Raw genomic sequence first — 20,854 nt, 5'->3', positions numbered from 1 at the left:
TACTGTGAAGATGTGCTCAGAAGAGGTGACCTCTCTATTGAAGAGCTGCTTATTTTGTTTTTTATAAAAAGGGAGTCCCTCTGGTAAAATTTTATTTAGCATCAAGAATTTAAAGTTAAATTATAAGACCTCTTCCCTGAAAACAAACAAAATTGGTTTACCTGAGAGTCAAGCTATCAGCTTGGTAAACAGAGGTGTTGTGTCTATCTTGCAGGAAGGTTACATTATTTTCTTACTTCTTCTGTATGTATAACAAACAATTGTGCTTTATTAGAGTAGCAAAAGTCTCCAGTCAGTGCTTTATTTTTTCATTCTCCATAGAATACTGATTTTGTAACACTGATTACAGTCTGATACGTACCATTACAACAAAAGTTTCACTTTATGAAAGATCAGCAAAAATACATCAGCAGGGATATAACTAGTGCATTTACTAAAACACATCATAATCATAAAACCAAGTGATCACACACAATAATCTTTACATTTGACATACCAGCTACATCCCAGGAGAGCCAGTGTGTTTGGCAGGTGATTAATATATGTAAGTAACGACACTGATCAATCTTAACACTTCTGAAATGTTAATTCTTTATCAGTTAAACCTAAAGTAAATCAATAGAGTATTGAAACATAACAAGGATGAAATCCAAAATCTGTTGAACAGAGACAGCAGTAAACAGTAGGAAGAGCACTGAATTGGGACCTAGTACATCTGGATCCTTGTCTTATCTTTGGCCCTGGATGGATGGACGACCTTGGGCAAGTATTCTGGGCTATATGAATCCTTCACTCTTAAATGAGAGAGTTGGCTGGATGGTTCTCTAAACTCTTTCTAGATTTAGCTTTCCATAATTCTAAAATCTTTGACACCAATTCATTTTTGTGTTGTAAAGTGAAATGTCTAACAATACTACCTTGGCAGTTGGGTTGAGTCCAGCTCTGCCACACACATACAACGTGTTGCTTGTGTTCAAGTCTCTTCCTTCTGAGCCCCATGACAGCCCTATCCTCAAATTAACAAACAGTAATGACAGGCTTCAGGAGGTAAACAAGCTCATCCTCCACTAGACACAAACTCAAGACCCCCAAAGTCATGGTTATTAAGAGAAGCTATAATGGAAGAACTATGGGGACAACCCACAACATCCTCTTTGGTAAACGGTACAATAACACAATTCAGTAATAGAAGAAGGCAGGTACAGATATTAATTACAGTACATAACTAATTTTCAACTGTTATTTGTGAACCTGAACAAAAAATATACACACAATTAGAACTGTATCAATATGAACTATAAATTCAAGGTCTAGATGTACATGGGAGCCTCTCTCATGCTACTAATCTGAAAGAGGCTTATTGTAGTTTCACGTGTTTGTAACTCTACAGGAGGAAGCTGGGCCTCTTTTTACTAACCGTTGGCTTCTATTCCGTTACCTGAAAAGTCCACCTCTCTCACATAATCACAGAAATTAAAGATGTCCAAGCCCCCTTTTAGGGCATTTCCTCCATCCCCTACTTTCCTTATCAGATTACTGTCTTTTTGTTCTAAAACACTGAATGACTGCCTTCCATCAGCCCTATCTGAAAATCAAGTAGACTTTATCTCTTTTGACCTAAGGTCTAAATTTGTCCGTATTTCTTCCTAATATTTTAATGTAATTCCTATCTCAATTGTATTTACACAATTCTGAATATTTAACTATGGTATCCATTATAGAAATTAACCCAATTCAGTGAACATGAACACGCAAAGCAAAATTACTTTGAAAATGTCAAGTTTTCTTAATAAGCATTATCCTTTCATTAAAGTACTAAAGTGCTTCCCTTTTGACAGCAGTGATTACTTTAAGCAACTGTATGAGCCTTGAAACATTTTCCAACATCTCTAACCCATGCTCCCTTCCAGAAAATACAAAACACTCACCTTTCACTGTCCTCCTCCCTCCTGAGGGGACTGAGGACCTGTACCCTACAAGGTCTCTCTGATTGAGAATCCCTGATACTGAAGAAATGGCATCGCCAGCCGTATATTATGTTGAGCGTTGCCTTTCCATAATTTGACTGTAAAACAACAGATTTATTTTTGCCTTCCCAGAAATGTCATTTTTTATATTACCAAATATGCTTTTTGAACTCTACAGCTCCCTTCTATCCCTCATTCCCTACAAGATTTTAATACACTTCTTTACGGGGACAAGACATCTCCTCTTGAGAATCACTGAACCAAAATATAATTTCTGAATTACTATTCATGATAAAGCTCAATAACTAAGTTTGAGAAAACAGTATTCAATTTAAAGACAGAAAAAAATAAAGATTACAATATTGAGTATATTCTAATTATTAAACAAAATTATTTAAATTTCATACTTGAAAACTAATGTAGAGACTCGTTTTTAAAATGATCTACTGGGGCTTCCCTGGTGGCGCAATGGTTGAGAGTCCGCCTGCCGATGCGGGGGACGCGGGTTTGTGCCCCGGTCCGGGAAGATCCCACATGCCGCGGAGCGGCTGGGCCCGTGAGCCATGGCCGCTGAGCCTGTGCGTCCGGAGCCTGTGCTCCGCAACAGGAGAGGCCACACAACAGTGAGAGGCCCACGTACCGCAAAAAAAAAAAAAAAAAAAAAGATCTACTGAAACCATAATGAAATGCACCTTTCATACTGGTCAATTATAGTAGCAAATTATATTGCTTTCCTTTGTTGAAATGCTTTCTTTGATTATATAAACTACAGAGTTGGGCTTCCCTGGTGGCGCAGTGGTTGAGAGTCTGCCTGCCGATGCAGGGGACACGGGTTCGTGCCCCGGTCCGCGAAGATCCCACATGCCGCGGAGCGGCTGGGCCCGTGAGCCACGGCCGCTGAGCCTGCGCGTCCGGAGCCTGTGCTCCGCAACAGGAGAGGCCACAGTAGTGAGAGGCCCGTGTACCGCAGGAAGAAAAAAAAAAAAAAAAAACTACAGAGTTAGACCCTCCATTTTCCACTCATTTTCAGATATTCAGAACTAAAACTTTTAGATTTTTCTAAATAAATTTTTATCAGTTGCTACCTAGTTTAGCAACTTAGAATCGAATCTATTTCTTCTATAGAATTGCCAACTATCACAAACGTCTCTCTGACTGATGCACAATGACAGGGATACAAAATACCCATGTCTGCAAGGAATACTTATATTGTCTTTATTTTTTCCAAATTCCAATAGAGTGAAATTCTGTATACCCTGAAGCTAAAATGGTAATGCACATAGAGTTTTAAAAATAGTTTTGGAGAAAATATGGATGCATTTCTTCCCAAAATTTAAAAATGATTTTCTGCACCTAAGTTAAGCAGATTGGAAAGAGGAGACAGGAAAGGTCTACCTCCAGATCCAAGGTGAAGGGCCTAAATAAAATCATTCAATGCAGCCCCCAGCAAGGCACAACAGTTTAAAATTTTACACCGGTGACACCAGGGAGGGGTCCTACTCCCGTGGCTGTCAGTATTCTGAATCTATGCGCTTTGCAATGGTGTTCAGCTGCATATTTGAAGTTCCTTCATATATTGTACCTTCAACAAAGGGGAGAAAAGGAACAATTAGGAGTGGAGATGTGGTTAAGAGTCTATACAAGAAACAGCTCTGCAAACATTACCTCTGCATTTACTGTAAAACTTTACCAGGAATACTGTCCAATGTCCCCTGAATATGGTACTATTTGACAAGGTAATTCTGCCTCAGAGATAACAATTTTCTATTTGGTTTACAGATTTCCAGAATCAGTATTAAACAGCTGGAAGTTTTTTGTTCCTAAACTATCAACACACGAGCCTGGATGGTTCCTCAGGAACAGGCAGCTTTCATAACTGTGGTTTCTATTTTCCCACCTGGCAGTGGAGCAGCGGAACGCTCAGGCTTGGGTAGGCACTTAGTGTCTAAAACTAGAGCTGAGCTTCAACCAACAGCATTAAACTAATAGAAAATATTAACGTTGTTAGTAAAAGAAAAACGAAGACAGCAGATCTTGTTGTGGTTTCACTGAAAGGCCTTCAGAGGCCTTGGGGCATTTAAAAAGGAAATTTGATGTTTTAAAAATATATATATAAAAATCTATTTTTTTTGAAGGAAGAAGTAGGGGAAAACAACCCAGCCACAAGAAAAGGAGAGCCAATAAACATAATAACTGAAGAGATGAAAATTGCCTTTGCCTACGTACCAGTAGTTAAAAAAATCAAACAGATACAACAGCCTAAAACACCTACAGAGTCAAAACAAAATAAATGTAAAAACTCTGTTTACCAATCTTCGCATCTCGGAAGTATTTTTCCACGGGGTAGTTTTTGGTGTAGCCTACTCCTCCCATCCACTCGATACATTTGCCAGTTATTAGGCCCGCAATCTACCAAAAAGCAGCAGCAAATCACATGCTGAAGCCACATAACTTATGCATTACAAACGCTCTTGTAGAATATTCTTAGTAACGTGGATTCACTGTCATTGGCAGTTGGAAGGATTAAAGTCATTTTATAAATTAGCATTTCTCCTTAGTCCCATTCTCTGTACATACCATTTATGTAAAATATCCTATTAGTTCACAAGATTCTTATTTTCTTAAGAAAATTAGGGTATTTGTTTAGACTCATACTTGTCGACAGGTATCATTTACTCAGCAAACGTTAATCAAGGGCCTTCTTATGTCACCCACTCTGCCAGCCACAATGGTGAGGGGTGGCCAGTCACTCACTGCCCTTTTGGTCCTGCTGGTCATTCAGAGAGACAGAGATTGAATAGCAGTCACCGAAACTGAAAAACTGTATGGGGCAAGAGAAGAGCCTGCTAGGGAAGCTGCCATGACTTAGATGGAGGATAGGTGAGGAAATTACAGCCTCGCTGAGAACTAAAGGATGAGTCAGGGGACATTTCAAGCTGAGGAATGACACGTGGAAAGCCTCCAAGGGGAAAATGGGTTCATCAGCCTCAAGAGCCTGAGAACCAATGGGCTGGGATCGGGGTGACCTGTAAAAAGGGAATGGGGGGCAGGCGGGCCGCACATGATGGTGAGCAGTTTGAATAACGTACTGGCCCCCAAAGATGTCCACAGGAGAATCCCCAGAAAGTGTAAATGTTCACCGCCTACATGGCATAGAGACTTGCAGGTGTGATTAAGTTAAGAACCTTGAGATGGGGTGATGATCCCAGACTATCTGGGCCAGTCTCATGTAATCCCAAGGGTCCTTATAAAGGAAAGAGGGAGGCAGAGAAGACGATGTAACCACGGAAACAGAAAGCAGTCAGATCTGAACACCCTACACTGTTGGCTCTGAAGACGGAGGGAGGGGCTATGAGTCCAAGAAACAGAGTTGGCTCTAGAAGCTGGAAAAGAAAAGAAAATGGATTCTCCCCTAGAGCCTCCAGAAAGGCAGCTCTGCTGACACGTTAATTTTATCCCAGTGAGACTCATTTCAGACGTCTCACCTCCAGAGCTGTGACATAATAGAATTGTACTGTCTTAGGCCACTAAATTTTTGGTAATTTGTTAAAAGTAGCAATAGGAAACAAATAAAAAGGTCCCATTTGTTGTGAGGAGCCACTGAAGGGTTTAAAGCTGGAGTGTGGCACGGCCTCATGGACACCTTGAAAAGGGACACTGGATGGGAGAAAGCAACAGGGGAAAACAAGAGGTTAGAAGGTGACTCCAGTGGTTTGATAAAGAAACGGCACAGCTTGGACTAGACAAGTGGCAGTACGAAGGGAGAAAAAAACAAATTCAAGAAATATTTAGGGGGCTTCCCTGGTGGCGCAGTGGTTGAGAGTCCGCCTGCCGATGCAGGGGACATGGGTTTGTGCCCCGGTCAGGGAATATCCCACATGCCACGGAGCAGCTGGGCCCGTGAGCCATGGCCGCTGAGCCTGCGCATCCAGAGCCTGTGCTCCGCAACGGGAGAGGACACAACAGTGAGAGGCCCGTGTACCGCAAAAAAAAAAAAAGAAATATTTAGGGGGTTGAATCCTCAAAACTGAGGATGGATTCAACTGGGGGATGAGGGAAAGGAGGGTGTCAAGCAGACTCAGGTTTGCGGCTGGGGTCGGGGGGAGGTGGGTAGGTAAAGCAGAAGCGGGATCTATTAGTCTGGAACTCAGAAGGGAGGCTGAGGCAGAAGATTAAATCTGGGGGCTGAAGATGCTAAATAAATATTTGAAGCCAGGGAATGACTAAGACATACTGCCGAAGCTGGGAGAGAGCAGCCCAGTGATGAGGCTAAGTTTCCACCAAAGTCCAGTGTGTTACATGTAGAATGCATATGCATGAGCGGGAAGCATCAACACACGGACAGTCCCTTCTTGGGCATTCTTATTTCACATTATCTCCAGGGCATTCACTTCGTCCCAACCATCGTTCAGCTGAGGCTCATCCAGGGATTTACGGTGGGCCTTCTACCTGAACTGGGTGCCTCGGTTTCCACCTAAGAGCCTATGAAAACATGGAGACCTCACAGAATCAAAGCACCTCCCTATGGCAGCTTTACTTTTTTGCATTTCTGGTGTAGAAACTAGAAAGTTCATGTTATTTTACTTGAAAAACAAATGCGTAACCAACATTTCTAGATGAAGAGGTTAATAAATAAATATCATTAAAAAATAAAAAGACTGACTTTTTTTTTTTTACCTCTGATGCATAGTACTTGGCCATAGATGATTCTTTAATGAATGGCCTTCCAGCTTCTAAAAGCCTTGCAGCGTTGTATGTGAGTAATCTTGCAGCTTCTAGCTGGGTGGCCACGTGAGCCACTTGGTGCTGGAGCCCCTGTAACATTCAGGCCCAAGGTAGAGAACTGTGATTTCCGAAAACAGCTCACTGTCAAAGTCCTGCCTGGATGTGGAACACTGACAGATTCAAAATATACCCGTCCAAAAATTCACACTCATTTCGCAAGAATAGTTTAAAATCTGCAATCTAAAATAAACCACTACAGGGACCTCCCTGGCGGTCCAGAGGTTAAGACTCTGTGCTCCCAACGCAGGGGGCCCGGGTTCGATCCCTGGTCGGGGAACTAAGATCCCACATGCCGCAACTTCTGAGCTGGCGCGCCGCAACAAAGACCCCGCGCAGCCACAATAAACGAGTGAATGAATGAATAAATAAATAAATAATAAAATAAACCACTACGTGTATTGCTTCTTTAAAAAATTTCAAAGGTCAGGTAATTGTTAACTGCCAAGATCTAAAAAATAAATGATCACAAAATTAGGTTTAAAAATTTGACTTATTTTTAATAATGTGTCAGACACTTGAAACATTTACCTGATTCTGAATCACCCTAGACGGTACAGAGTGCTATCTTTATTTTACAGATGAGGCAGTTGAGGTTTGGAGAGGTGAGGTAACTAAAGCTAGTAATAATAAGACAAAGAAGCAGGATTTGAACCCAGGAAGTCTGACTACAGACGCCATGCCCTGGAACTCTGAAGCAGTGAGGAGGCAGCTCCCAAGTGCTCACCAAGGTATCCTGAATCATGCCATAGCCAGGCCTCAAGGATTACTGCTCTGCCCTTGGAGAAGGTCAAGGTAGGCACAAGTGTATGCACCAAGATCTATTCCTTCCTCTCTGTGCCTCTCCCATTAAAATCCCCGAGGGGATTCCCTTATAGCTTTGTAACGAAGTTCTTCATTAATGGGAAGAGGGAGAGCACAGCACTGTAGAAAGATGGTAATAATTATATACCTGAAAATCAAATATTCTTTTGCCAAATTGTTCCCTTTCTTTAATATATGGAATAGTGTGGTCAAAACATCCTTGAGCCAGTCCCAGCATCTGTTAAAAAAAGAAAAAATCAGAATTTCTTATTTTTTATAAGTTTATGCTCTTAATTATTCAAGTTATGAAGTTATGAAGTTATTCAAGTTATGAATGCTTTTTACAGGCAAATTGAAAAGTTGGGGTAGGGAAAGGACTAGAGATACCGAGGTGGTGAGGTCTAATGTTAATGACCTTCATCCACTGCATTTATAGAACTTAAGTTCTAGTAATTGGGAGAAATTTTTTTTTTTTTTTTTTTTTTTTGCGGTACGCGGGCCTCTCACTGCCGCGGCCTCTCCCGTCGCGGAGCACAGGCTCCGGACGCGCAGGCTCAGCGGCCACGGCTCACGGGCCCAGCCGCTCCGCGGCCTGTGGGATCCTCCCGGACCGGGGCACGAGCCCGTGTACCCTGCAGCGGCAGGCGGACCCTCAACCACTGTGCCACCAGGGAAGCCCTAGGCTGATATCTTTGAACTGACCATCTGGCATTACAGCAGTTGCTTTTTTTTTTTAATTTTATTTTGGGTTTTTTTTGCGGTACGCGGGCCTCTCACTGCCGCGGCCTCTCCCGTCGCGGAGCACAGGCTCCGGACGCGCAGGCTCAGCGGCCACGGCTCACGGGCCCAGCCGCTCCGCGGCCTGTGGGATCCTCCCGGACCGGGGCGCGAACCCGCGTCCCCCGCATCGGCAGGCGGACTCCCAACCACTGCGCCACCGGGGGAGCCCTGGGAGAAAATGTGAGTAATTTCCTGTGAAGAAGAGCACATTTGATTCCAGGAGCTAAATCTCCTGGTGTGGCTGTGCTCATGCACCCAGGTTACTTTTTGGGATTCTTCTCCCTTAGGTTTGAGTCTCCAGGCACAAAGTGAGCCTCAGAAATTTTGCTCAAAGACTGGCCTCAAAGACTGTAGAGTAGCTGCCTCTAGTCCTTCTAGAAGTCAAATGTGCAAGGTCACTTCTGGTCTTTTGAATGTGATCAGGATTAACAAGAGCTTTGGTGGGTAGGGCATCAGAACATAAAAGAGCAGGGGTTTCTCAACCCTGGCAGCACACGAGAATCATCTCGGGGAGCTCAATAATGGGGGTGGTGAGTGTGGCCTAAACACCAGCATTCTAAAAACTCTTGAATGTTTTAATGCACAGCTAGAGTTGAGGATAACTGCACAGAGGAGCTGGTAAAAACATCAGTTTATACATTTCAAGAACTAATCAGGATGTGGTGACAGTTTTAGCTGGACTGTCTCATTGCAAACTAATCTCCATAACAACTGAATGATTCAACCTTAGAAATTGTTTCTAAATTCTAACATTAGGTAGCCATTAAATCACTATCTAATTACAGATGGCCAAGAGGCACATGAAAAGCTGCTCAACATCACTAATGCAAATCAAAACTACAATGAGGGATCACCTCACACTGGTTGGAATGGGCATCATCAGAAAATCTACAAACAACAAATGCTGGAGAGGGTGTGGAGAAAAGGGAACCCTCCTGCACTGTTGGTGGGAATGTAAATTGATACAGCCACTATGGAGAACAGTAGGGATGTTCCTTAGAAAACTAAAAATAGAATTACCATATGACCCAGCAATCCCACTCCTGGGCATATACCCAGGGAAAACCATAATTCAAAAAGACACATGCACACCAATGTTCATTGCAGCACTACTTACAATAGCCAGGTCATGGAAGCAACCTAAATGCCCATCGACAGACGAATGGATAAAGAAGTTGTGGTACATAGATACAATGGAATATTATTCAGCCATAAAAAGGAATGAAATTGGGTCATTTGTAGAGAGGTGGATGGACCTAGAGACTGTCATACAGAGTGAAGTAAGTCAGAAAGAGAAAGACAAATATTGTACATTAACACATATATGTGGAATCTAGAAAAATGGTACCGATGAACTGGTTTGCAAGGCAGAAACAGAGACACAGATGTATGTAGAGAACAAACGTAAGGGCAATAAGGGTGGAAAGGGGAGGGTGGTGGTGGGATGAATTGGGAGATTGGGATTGACATGTATATACTAATATGTATAAAATAGATAACTAATAAAAAAAATCACTATCTAATTATGCCAAACCATGTAGGTTTTAGAAAAAGGAAAAGAAAAATCAATAGTTAAAGCTTTTGGGGGAAATGCCCACAAACTTATCAATATTTCATTAGTGTTCATTCAAATTTTCCTTTAGCCTTTTATTTTGAACTTTCTGGAGAATGGAATATTACGCTAAAAATTAAAGGACAAAACCCAAACCAAACCAAAACAAAACCCCAAAAGTAAATTAAGGTGAGACAGCGACTCACTGCACTTTTGGCTATGAGAGAAGATGATGTCATTAAACCCTTATAACTAAAGTTTACAATATGCCAACAATATGGTATATCGACACAAAAACCGTAATTATCAGTTGCCACTCAAAACAGGCTTTTCCAAAACAGTGTAAAATGTTTTCACTATAAATACTGAAAAACTAAACTCTTTACAACTACAGAGTCTTGAGGTTGGATGCCTCTTTCTCCAAAAAGCATCCACAGTATTAACCAAGAAACAATAACTACCAGACCTTACCTTTTTCTCTCTTTTTTTCTGACCTTAACTTTTAACTAGGTTATAAGATAACTTGGAGTAATTAGACTAAAGCCCAGGCTGTGCATTTACTGCCAGACATCTACATTATTTACAGGTCTGGGAATAAGGAAATCCAGTGTTGTAGTTTTTAATGTCATATCTGATGAAGTTGAATCACAGAAAAACTTTAAAAAGATTATCTAGTTTTGTGGGAAACATGGGTTAAGTTCTGATCTGAGAATACTTTGTTAGCAAATTAACAGCAGCAGCAAAAAAAAAAACAAAACTAGAGTACAATTACAATTGAAATACTCCAAAGAGCTAATATATGCAACATCTTCAAAATCTAAAAGCTGTAAGCTTTTGAATTTTGGATACTCATTGATTAAAAATAAATACATTACAAAAATGAAATAATTCATAATAAAACCAAAGACTTTGAAAATAACTGCTATCACCTAACAGAAAAATTTAATATGCTATAAGGGCATATTTGGTAAGAAACTGAACAGTTTTCATCATACATATCTGTTTAATTGTTGCCATTTTAAGTGCCATATCAAAAAAATTGTCTGATTTTCACGTGCAAAACACTAAGCAACAAATCTTTTATTATCTATAGAGACTCTTACTACACAATAGAATGTTACTTATTCTTAATTTTTAAAATTTCAGAATGAATCACATACTTTGAAAAGTTGATTTAAAAAAATACCACATTTAATCTATAATGTACTTAAGAAGTTATCGATCCAGGTATTAGATAATACTTTAACGCTCTCAAAGCAGAAAAACTGTTACCACTAAGCCGTTGTTTGGTTCTCAGGACATGATATAATTGACCAAAGTGGAATCTTAAAGAAATCACAGCCAGAAGCTATTCTTTTACCTCATGGAAGGGAAGGGTGCCATCTTGTGTTCACAAGCTTCCAAATACTCATTGGTTTCACCGCATTTTTTCTTTTTACATTTTGACTGTGTGTGGAAGAGTCAAGTTAAAGGACTAAAATTTGACTCACCTGTGCAGCAATTCCTATTCTACTTTCATTAAGACCCCCGATGGCGTACTTATAGCCACGTCCAATTTGTCCCAGGATATTGGCTTCTGGAACCTGAAAAGAAAAACGTGCAGTTTTTTCTCAATTTAATTTAACATAATTCATTTTGGTAATATATTTTTTAATGCACATATACTCCCAATTTCTGTGATAATTCTCTAGCATGGTACTTATTAAACTCCAAGGAAATTGTCTGCTATGTCTCTGTCTCCCTCTAAAGTGTTTCCCACATGCTCTCAGAAGGATAGGACTCAAGTCCATGCTGTTCACTATTGCATCCTCCAGAGCCCAGCAGAGACGTTCGGTGAATCTAGAAAAATGAAATCTCATACAATTAATCAATAACATAAATGAGTAACAATTTTCCCCGAACTCTTATCTGTATGCTACAATGTAAGATAAAATATTAGGAATAGCAGAAAACATATAAGGGTAGAAACCTTTCTTCTGTTGAGACTACTATCACAACAAAAATCAGCTGAGGGGTGTGTGTGTGTGTGTGTGTGTGTGTGTGTGTGTGTGTGTGTGTGTACACAGGCATGTGTACCAAACAGAAAGGAGGAGAGAAGAAATACATAAAACTATTCAACCGTTTACTTGAAAAAAGATCTAGACTAGGTAACTTTAGAAAATACACTTAGCTTCTTAATATGGGCAGTTAGGAGAGAGAGCGGGCAGAATGGAGAAAGAAAAGGGAAACTAGGAGAAGAAAGACAGTTGGGGTGCAGTAGTGAGGCTCACACGACATCCATAAGGACACCCCATAGGCTCACACACAATCACCAGTGAGCCAAAAGGTCACATCCTGTCCGACCTATGTAAAGTTCTAAAGCACAGCATTCTAGTTATCTTTTCCTCATTTTTTTTAAGACTCAACTCTAACCTGTGGGCGCTGCCTGGCTGTTTTCCACTCTCACTGAGCAACACCCCCATCTTGTGGCCTTGCTGGGCCGACACCACACTCCTCGGAAGCTATGTGTGATGCGCAAGTACCAGGTTTATGAAGTATAAATGAGATTAATCCTCGGGCTGGCTCTTGAGGCCAGCTGCTGGGCAGACAGGTTTCCACCTCTGGCCTAAACTCTCGTGGGAAGTACATTTAGGTCATAACCTAACCTAAGATCATCGTTCAAGAGTTTTACAAAGTACCCTCCTATGCACGCCTAATAGTGCGACGCCTTTCTCGCACAGTTATACTTCCAGGCAAAGCCATTCCACATCTAGGATACCCACCTTGACATTTTCAAACGTTAATGGGCAGGTAGAAGAAGCTCTGATTCCCATTTTGTTCTCTGGTTTCCCTATATGAAGGCCCTCAGTATCACGATCTACCAAGAAGCAGGTAATTCCCTTATACCCCTGAAATGAAGATTTAAAATGCTATAATCACTTTGACTGATGAGATCCCTTGTTTCCAGAGTTCAAAGTAAACAGAAAACGAAATACAAAACTTAGGGACTTCCCTGGTAGTCCAGTGCTTAAGAATCCACCTGTCAATGCAGGGGACATGGGTTCGAGCCCTGGTCTGGGAAGATCCCACATGCCACAGAGCAACTAAGCCCATACACCACAACTACCGAGCCCACGCTCTAGAGCCCGTGAGCCACAACTACTGAGCCCGCGTGCTGCAACTACTGAAGCCCACGTGCCTAGAGCCCAGGCTCCGCAACAAGAGAAGCCACCGCAATGAGAAGCCCGCGCACCACAACAAACAGTAGCCCCCGCTTGCTGCAACTAGAGAAAGCCCGTGCGCAGCGACAAAGACCCAGTGCAGCAAAAAAACCAAAAAACAAAGCAAAACAGACTTTAGCAGTAAATACTAATGGACTCAGAATTGCAACATGTGTATTATGAAACAAGAAGTATGGGAGGGCATTAGGTTCAAAATCAAGAACCTTACTATTTATTTTACTCTTTCAGAAACCATTGTGGCTATTAAAATTATTAAGTGACACTAAAGTATTACAGGATGAATTCCACATTTTAAATTTAATTTTATTACATATTTTAGTTTTAAAATTTAATTCAATTAAATGCTACACTAGACAAAAAACACAAGATATCTTTATCATTTTGCTATATGTCTGTTTTCCAACTGAATAAAACATTTTTAAAAATAAATGTACTATTAAATAGGTAAATTCTTCATTATTAAATAGAAAATCTGAAATTCTTCAAAATTTAAGATTAGCCTCCTATATAACAGCTTAGGAGATTAATTAAATGGTCCTCCATGTAGCTAATGTTTATTCATGTTAATTGTAATATTTATTTTAGGATATTAGTAAACCAGAGGATGAAAAGATGTCAGTTGTTTAACCTTTTCAGTACTGAGGAGAATGAAGAATTTAAGACTATGTCCTAAAAACGAAATGGAAGTAGGAAAAAAGAAATGAAAAGATTAGGAGGGAAACGGGGAGCAGCTTTGTTTTCAAACTTACAAGAGTAAGGTCTACATTTGCCATCACCACGAAGAGCCCGGCATCCTTGGCATTGCTAATCCACATCTTTGACCCGTTGATGACATAATAATTTCCCTTTTTATCAGCTTTGGTCTTCAAAGCAAATGAATCGCTACCTGCTCCAGCCTCTGAAAGGCAGAAACTTCCCATCTACACATGCAAAGAAAAAATTCCAAATTAATACCTATATTTATACTTTGCATAACAAATACCCACTTATAGCAAAATAAACATTTGAAAATCAAACTTTTAGCTACTTCTAAAAGCCTGTATGTATCAAAATAGTAATGGTATTCTGACAGTATTATTTTCCAAACTATACCCCACTATTTGTCTAAGGCAGATTTAAAGACCTAAGCATACATATTCAATGTTAAGCTTAATTAAATTGGTTTTCATAATTACAGGAGAAAGGCATTTCAATGTAAATGAAACTACCAACAAAGGTATTAGACAATATAATTGGGACCAAAAAAGAAATAATTTTATTGTCCAATGATAATTTCCAAGTGGCAAATGAGAGTCAGATTGTATTTTTCTAGTAGCATTAATTTATTGAGCATTGCTTGAGTTATTAATGGTGCTGTGTTGTGGTCCTGAATAGAAAAGCCAACACTGCGGCTGCTTTTCTCCTGAAAATGTCCTATGTTTAGAAAAGATCAGATCCATTTCAATAACTCATCTCAACTCACTTGTTCTGTAGCTAGCTTGGGCAAATAGATAGCCTTCTGTTCTTCTGTTCCGTATTTTCCAATTAGCCTGTTAATTATCGTGTTCTGGATGTCACATACCAGAGCCACAGACGCATCAACTTTGGCTAATTCCTCTATCACTAGGATAGAGGAAAAAAATGAAGCTCCTGTTCCTCCATATTTGGTGTCAATTTCAATACCCATCAACTAAAGGAAAAATAAGGAAACATAGATTAAGAAAGCTATTTTTATATGGGACAATTCCTTGCAAGAACAAGTTCAAAAATAATTTGTAACCACATCAGCTTAATTTTAAAATTCTGTATGTATATCTTTCTTTAATTTGGTATGGCTCTTTCACTCTAAGTAACAAAAAAATCTATAACAGAAACTAAATATATTTGCAAAGGATAAAATTACATGCTAGAACTATCATTTGTTTCCTTTTGGGATCTAAAAAACAAAAATAAGAGAGGTAAAATGCTTTGAAGCATACTGGAATAGAATAGTGAGAAAATATACAGTTAAGAAACTGAAGAGAGCAGTGGAATACCTAGTTGCATTTAGCATAATCTCTTGGAGTCAGGCCCCCACCTTGACTCTTTCAGCCGAGATAATAATTGAATGACCATTCCTTTTGGGCCATTTTAGCAAGTCCAGATGGTTAGCAGACCACATGTGGTGGTGTTTCCTAGAACCACACTAGACAAGGCCCAGGTGCCCGGTAAGCATGGCCAAATACTGGTCAAGGCTTTCCAGTAACTGCCTGACTGTTCAGTAACCAGTCCTAAGTCTGGAACATGAAACGTCCGTAACACTCCATTTTTAAGTGTCCTCATTTCAGAAGGAGAATGTGTGCACACGTAATTCAAGACCCAAAGCTGTGAACAGGTAAAAGGGCAATGCTTCTCTCTATCCTCTCCAGGCACTCTAGAGTCACACGCGCTGCAGCCTGGGTGTGGCTGTTGTATTCTAAGCTGATGGGAAACTTAGCTGACATGAAGTTAGAACCACATGGGGGATGATAGAAAGACTGAGGGAACCAGAAATGATGTTCTATGAGGAAGAATTCAAGGATTGGGGTGTGCCTGAAGACTGGGGCCAGCATGAGAATATCGGACTATCATATCTTTAACAGCTGTCAGAGACACTGCTTCTCTAAAAAGGTCACCAAATCCCCCTACACTGGAAATATTTGTCAGTTATTATGGCAGGTGACCTTCATAGAAGTGGGACAACAGAAGCTAGGAGTCACATGAGGCCGAGAATAGCTGGTGCAGGATGTGCAACGCAGACCCTCCACGGGGTACGACATGCAGACAGGAGCAGCTGTGGAGGTGGCAGGCAACTCGTCGCTGCGTGTGACCCTGCCTGCAAGAACTGCCCCTCGGGAGAGTGTTGCTCAAGACCTCTCAGAGAAGCCTAGAGGTTCTGCAAACAATGAAGATGAAATCTGGCTGAGAAGTGGACTCACAGATGCCGTTTGACTCACTGTGGCTCCACATCAGATTCCATTTTCCCAAGTTTCATTGCTAAAAGAAAGGTGGAAAAATCACTACAATACCTGGTAGTTAAAAAAAAAAAAAAAAAAGCTGGTATCTTTTAAACAGTAAGAAATAAAACAGGGGGCCTTCCCTGGTGGGGCAGTGGTTAAGAATCTGCCTGCCAACGCAAGGGACACGGGTTCGAACCCTGGTCCAGGAAGATCCAACATGCCGCGGAGCAACTAAGCCGGTGCGCCACAACTACGGAGGCTGCGCTCCAGTGCCCGTGAGCCATTAACTACTGAAGCCTGCGCTCCACAGCAAGAGAAGGCACCACAATGAGAAGCCCGCGCACCACAACGAAGAGTAGCCCCCACTCACCGCAACTAGAGAAAGCCCACACGCAGCAATGAAGACCCAGTGCAGCCAAAAATTAACTGATTAATTAATTATTAAAAAAAGAAAACAGTTACATGGAAAAGGCTAATTTTCAAACAGGATAACAGGACAAGAGTTAAGCCAATGGCTTTGGGTAGGAGCTATTAGTTCTGGGATAGCCTTGGTATTCCAAATACAAAATCTTCACACCTATAGAGAAGGGAGAGATGAAGAGTGCAGTGGCTCTGAAATGTTCTCCTTGGGGCTCCCGTGCTGATAACCTCTCCCTTAGAAATCGGCTGCCTTGGTTAATGTGGAATTCAGATATCACCTCTTGCTTTTAAGTTTTCCACATACATAGGGATTCAGGTAGATGTGCTGGTATGAAGTTTAAAGTAGGGTTTCTTAACCTTGGCATTACTAAGCTGGATAATTCAGTCTTGGCAGGCTGTCCTGTGTACTGTGGGATATTTAGCAGCATCTCCAGCCTCTATCTCACTAGATGCCAGCAGCACACCCAGTTGCGACAGCCAGTGACTCCAGACATTGCCAAATGTCCTTTGGGGGACAAAAACAGCTCCCGGTTGAATACCTCTGGTCTAAAGAAATCGCTTTTGCTTCTAGCCTTTTACTTAAAATGCACAGTATTTCTAATTTAAAATGTTAATTCAATTAAAATTTTTTAACTAGGATCTCAATCTAAAAGAGATCCCAGATAATTCTGATTAGGAAATTATGCTATCATTACAATTCCTAAATTTAAAAGTATGCATACATTTTAACACTGGAAGGTATTTATGAAAGTTTGAAATTGGAAGAATCATTAATTATATACCCCTTGTTGAAATAATCCTCGTATTACTGATTTTTCCATTTTTGAATTTTCATCCATTTTTGAAACCAAAGGAGCAATCTGTTCCTGGGCAAATTTTTTAACTGTAGGGAAAAAGAAAATACTGCTAAGTCTTTATTTTATTAATATGACATGTATTACTTTTTTCGAAAAAAATTTTTTAAATTAATGTCAAAAATTCCATTCACAAACTTAGATGAACACCTCTCCCAATCATGTCACGTGTCATGTGATCTCACATTGCAGGCCCAAGTAATGACCAGAGGAATACTGTGGTGAAATTGAGAAATTCACTCACCTGTGCTCTTTATCATCATCTCCTCATCTGTAAATGTTTGCAGAGGGGCATAGGGTAGTGCCTTATTTGTTGTTTTGAGTCCAGCTTCTGACTGGGAAGATTTTAGGACATGAGGAGGATTTTTCCAGGAAGACAGGCAAATTGGGAAGTTTCTTCTAAGCTGTAGGAACAGTCCCCATTGAATAAGGAACACACACACAAAAGGGAAGAAAAGTACTGGAACATCAGTTTCTTTGGGAATAACTTTATAACCCATTCTTATAACTTCTTTCAGCAAAATAAGGGAGATTGGGACTTCCCTGGTGGCGCAGTGGTTAAGAATCCGCCTGCAACGCAGGGGACACGGGTTCGAGCCCTGGTCTGGGAAGATCCCACAGGCCGTGGAGCAACTGAGCCCATGTGCCACAACTACTGAGCCTGCGCTCTTCCCGTGAGCCACAACTACTGAAGCCCGCACGCCCTAGAGCTCATGCTCTGCAACAAGAGAAGCCACTGCAATGAGAAGCCCGTGCACTGCAGCAAGGACCCAACGCGGCCAAAAATAAATAAAATAAGTTTATAAAAAATCATCATAATAAGGGAGATTAACCTGGCACATTATTTTAAGATTCACCATCTTGTAACCAAAATCGCAAATCGGTTTGTTAACATATATCTCCTTTATCCGGCAATGAGCTGTTCTGAGTAAACCCATTTCCCAGATAATTAACTTCTACCTTCAAGGAAACAGAACTTTCGAGGTGGAACTCATTCTTAAAATGTCACATTTCTCTAACTTCTTGGATAAGGAAACCGGACTTCTAAGAGTACTGACTGCCCACTGTGAAGAGAATTCTCGTGGGGCAGGAATGAGTGAGGGCACAGGGGCAACTGAGGGAGCAGAGCGCCCCACCCCACCGTGCCTGGCTGCAAGCAGCTGTGCTTTTTTGGTTTCCATGGCCAGTTTTGTTTTCTCAGCTCCTCATTAGTAAGAGAGCATACGGGTTAAGAAGAAAATGGGCTCTGGAGCCTGAAAGAACTAGTTTCGGTCTGATATTTACTAACTATGTGATCTTGGGCAAGTGGTTTTTAACCTCTCAGTTAAAATCTCTCAGTCTTAGTTTCCTTCCTTGGAAAGTTTTGTATTAATAAAGCAATTAATGAAGCAATCCTCAACAAGGGTTTAGTGTGGTACCCACCCTACAGTAAGGGCTCAGCAAACGGTAACGACTAATCCTACTCTGATCCCTAAGAACACAGTCGTGGTGGTCATAACAGAAGGAGTCATGGTTGTAACTTAGTTAAACTGCAAGGCTAGCTCTTCCTGCCATTAGTGTGTCCCCCTGTTGCAGGGCCCCAAATCCTTCAAGTCAGCAAAGGATTTGCTACAACTTTGTTGAAAAAAAGAGACCATCCAATTTCGAATGCTTGTTATACCTTCCCAATATTATTCTGTAGAATTCTAGTACAGGGGAAACAAATGAGGAATTAGTCTTTCCCTGAACATAAAACAAAAACATGCCAAGTGAAAGAAACCAGCCACTAAAGATCATATATTATATGAGTCTATTTATAAGAAATTTCCAGAACAGGCAAATCCACAGAAACACAAAGTAGAGTGGTGGTTGCCTGGAGCTCAGGGTAAGAATGAAGAGTGACTGCAAAAGGGCACAATGATCTTTTTGGGGTGATGGACATGTTCCAAAACTGGATTGTGGTGATGGTTGCACACCTCTGTATATTTACTGAAAACCATTGTATTATACTCTTAAAAATAGTGAATTATATTGCTCTGTAAATTATATATCAATAAAGCTGTTTAAAAAACTAGTGTTTTCCTTTCATTCACCAAAAAAAACCCCAGAATACACTGAGCATCTGTCAAATGCCTAAGAGCACATGTAGGGATGAAGTTCACCAGCTTCTGAGAAGCTTAGGATCTAGTTAGGACAAGACACAGTGCATGGAACAGGCAAGAAACAAAGCCAAGCTTTGCAGATTAAAAAGCAAATGTAGTAATATGCTGCAATATATTTTCTCAATAGTTTTGAGTGTACACTGAAAAGCTTATTGATAAAAACAGAAAAAAAGAAGCAAGAGTCACCATATTTGAAACCATTGTTAATCTCCCCTACATATCGGTCCATCTTTGCAGTTCTGTGTCTTAGATATATTCTGCTTTGGATTCACCTGGGAAAAAGGAACACTGGCCAGTCAGAAAAAAAAAAGTGTCTGTCTCAATTTTTCTAGCTAATTTTGTTTTGAGAATAAGGAGACAGATAATTCAGGGCAAAGTTGCATGGAACATTTTTTTCTCATTAAAAGACAGAGCTGGGACATGAAAACTTTGGACTAGTTAAAAGGAAGTGGGGGGGGGCTTCCGTGGGGGTGCAGTGGATGAGACTCCGTGCTCCCAATGCCAGGGGCCTGGGTTCGATCCCTGGTCAGGGAAGTAGATCCCACATGCCTGCCACAACTAAGGAGCCCACCTGCCGCAACTAAGACCCTGTGCAACCAAAATAAATAAATAAATATTAAAAAAAAAAAAGGAAGGGGGAGACATGAGATATTGTCCTCTTCCTGATGAAACAGATGACATGAATGAAAAAGCAGGGTAAGGAGAAGCGAGGTAAGAAATGCAAATGTGAAGGGGCCTAGGCGAGGGGACGTGCAGGGGAGTGGTGCCAAGTAGCAGGAGGAGAAAGAGTGATCAGCAACAGCAGCAGGCACAAAGAGGGAAGAAGAATGGGAGAACGGATGCAACTAAGTGTGGGTGCGATTTTGCTCAGTGGCTGGATGGGGCCCTCAACATGAATCCAAATGAATGAAAGAATGGGCCAGGCCATCTTCTCCACAAAATGCTCATGAAACTTGCCTATTACATTTCAAAAGCTGCAATACATTGCACACATTTCTTATTTCTAGGGGAGATTTACTTCACTGAACTCACTACAGAATTCGTTGTGTCTCTTTGTCAATATATCACCTTTCTACCGAAGTGTATCTTTAGCAGAATGCCCAGCACTGAGAAACAAGCCAGTGGGTCTCACTACACCCATTTTTCCCTGCTGACACAACTGTGACCCCCTTAGTCTCAATATCGCTACTGACGAAGTAGATGACTGTTCAACACAGAGCAATTACTTTAGACACAAGATAAGAGAAGCAAATGTACTTTAAAAAGTGGTATACAAGTGTAGGGGGAGATTATTGAAGATACTTATCATAAAATACAGTGGCTATATACGTTAAGTGAAGGGAATCCATTTTTAACCAAAGCATTGAAAGATAACA

At 40.8% G+C, this 20,854-nt stretch overlaps 1 protein-coding gene across 4 annotated transcripts in view; it reads right to left on the bottom strand.

Moving 5' to 3' along the window:
• Window positions 1-20,854, bottom strand: part of ACADSB (acyl-CoA dehydrogenase short/branched chain) — a 42,655-nt gene that overhangs the window by 3,028 nt on the left and 18,773 nt on the right. Inside the window, exons 2-11 of one of the 4 annotated variants that reach the window (XM_032609133.1) lie at window positions 17,582-17,741; window positions 17,266-17,366; window positions 14,569-14,775; window positions 13,856-14,026; window positions 12,648-12,773; window positions 11,376-11,468; window positions 7,702-7,791; window positions 6,645-6,782; window positions 4,277-4,376; window positions 162-3,549 (exon numbers count right to left, since the gene is read on the bottom strand). In XM_032609133.1, the coding sequence (XP_032465024.1) occupies window positions 3,479-3,549; window positions 4,277-4,376; window positions 6,645-6,782; window positions 7,702-7,791; window positions 11,376-11,468; window positions 12,648-12,773; window positions 13,856-14,026; window positions 14,569-14,775; window positions 17,266-17,366; window positions 17,582-17,741 (1,257 nt within the window). In that variant the 3' untranslated portion in view covers window positions 162-3,478. Of the gene's footprint in view, window positions 1-161; window positions 3,550-4,276; window positions 4,377-6,644; window positions 6,783-7,701; window positions 7,792-11,375; window positions 11,469-12,647; window positions 12,774-13,855; window positions 14,027-14,568; window positions 14,776-17,265; window positions 17,367-17,581; window positions 17,742-20,854 lie in introns of those variants that run through there. The other 3 variants (XM_032609135.1, XM_032609134.1, XM_032609137.1) reach the window with 3 other exon arrangements.

This window comes from Phocoena sinus, chromosome 16 (assembly GCF_008692025.1).
Source record: "Phocoena sinus isolate mPhoSin1 chromosome 16, mPhoSin1.pri, whole genome shotgun sequence".
Taxonomy (NCBI): domain Eukaryota; kingdom Metazoa; phylum Chordata; class Mammalia; order Artiodactyla; family Phocoenidae; genus Phocoena; species Phocoena sinus.
This window is presented reverse-complemented; position numbering and strand designations above follow the sequence as displayed.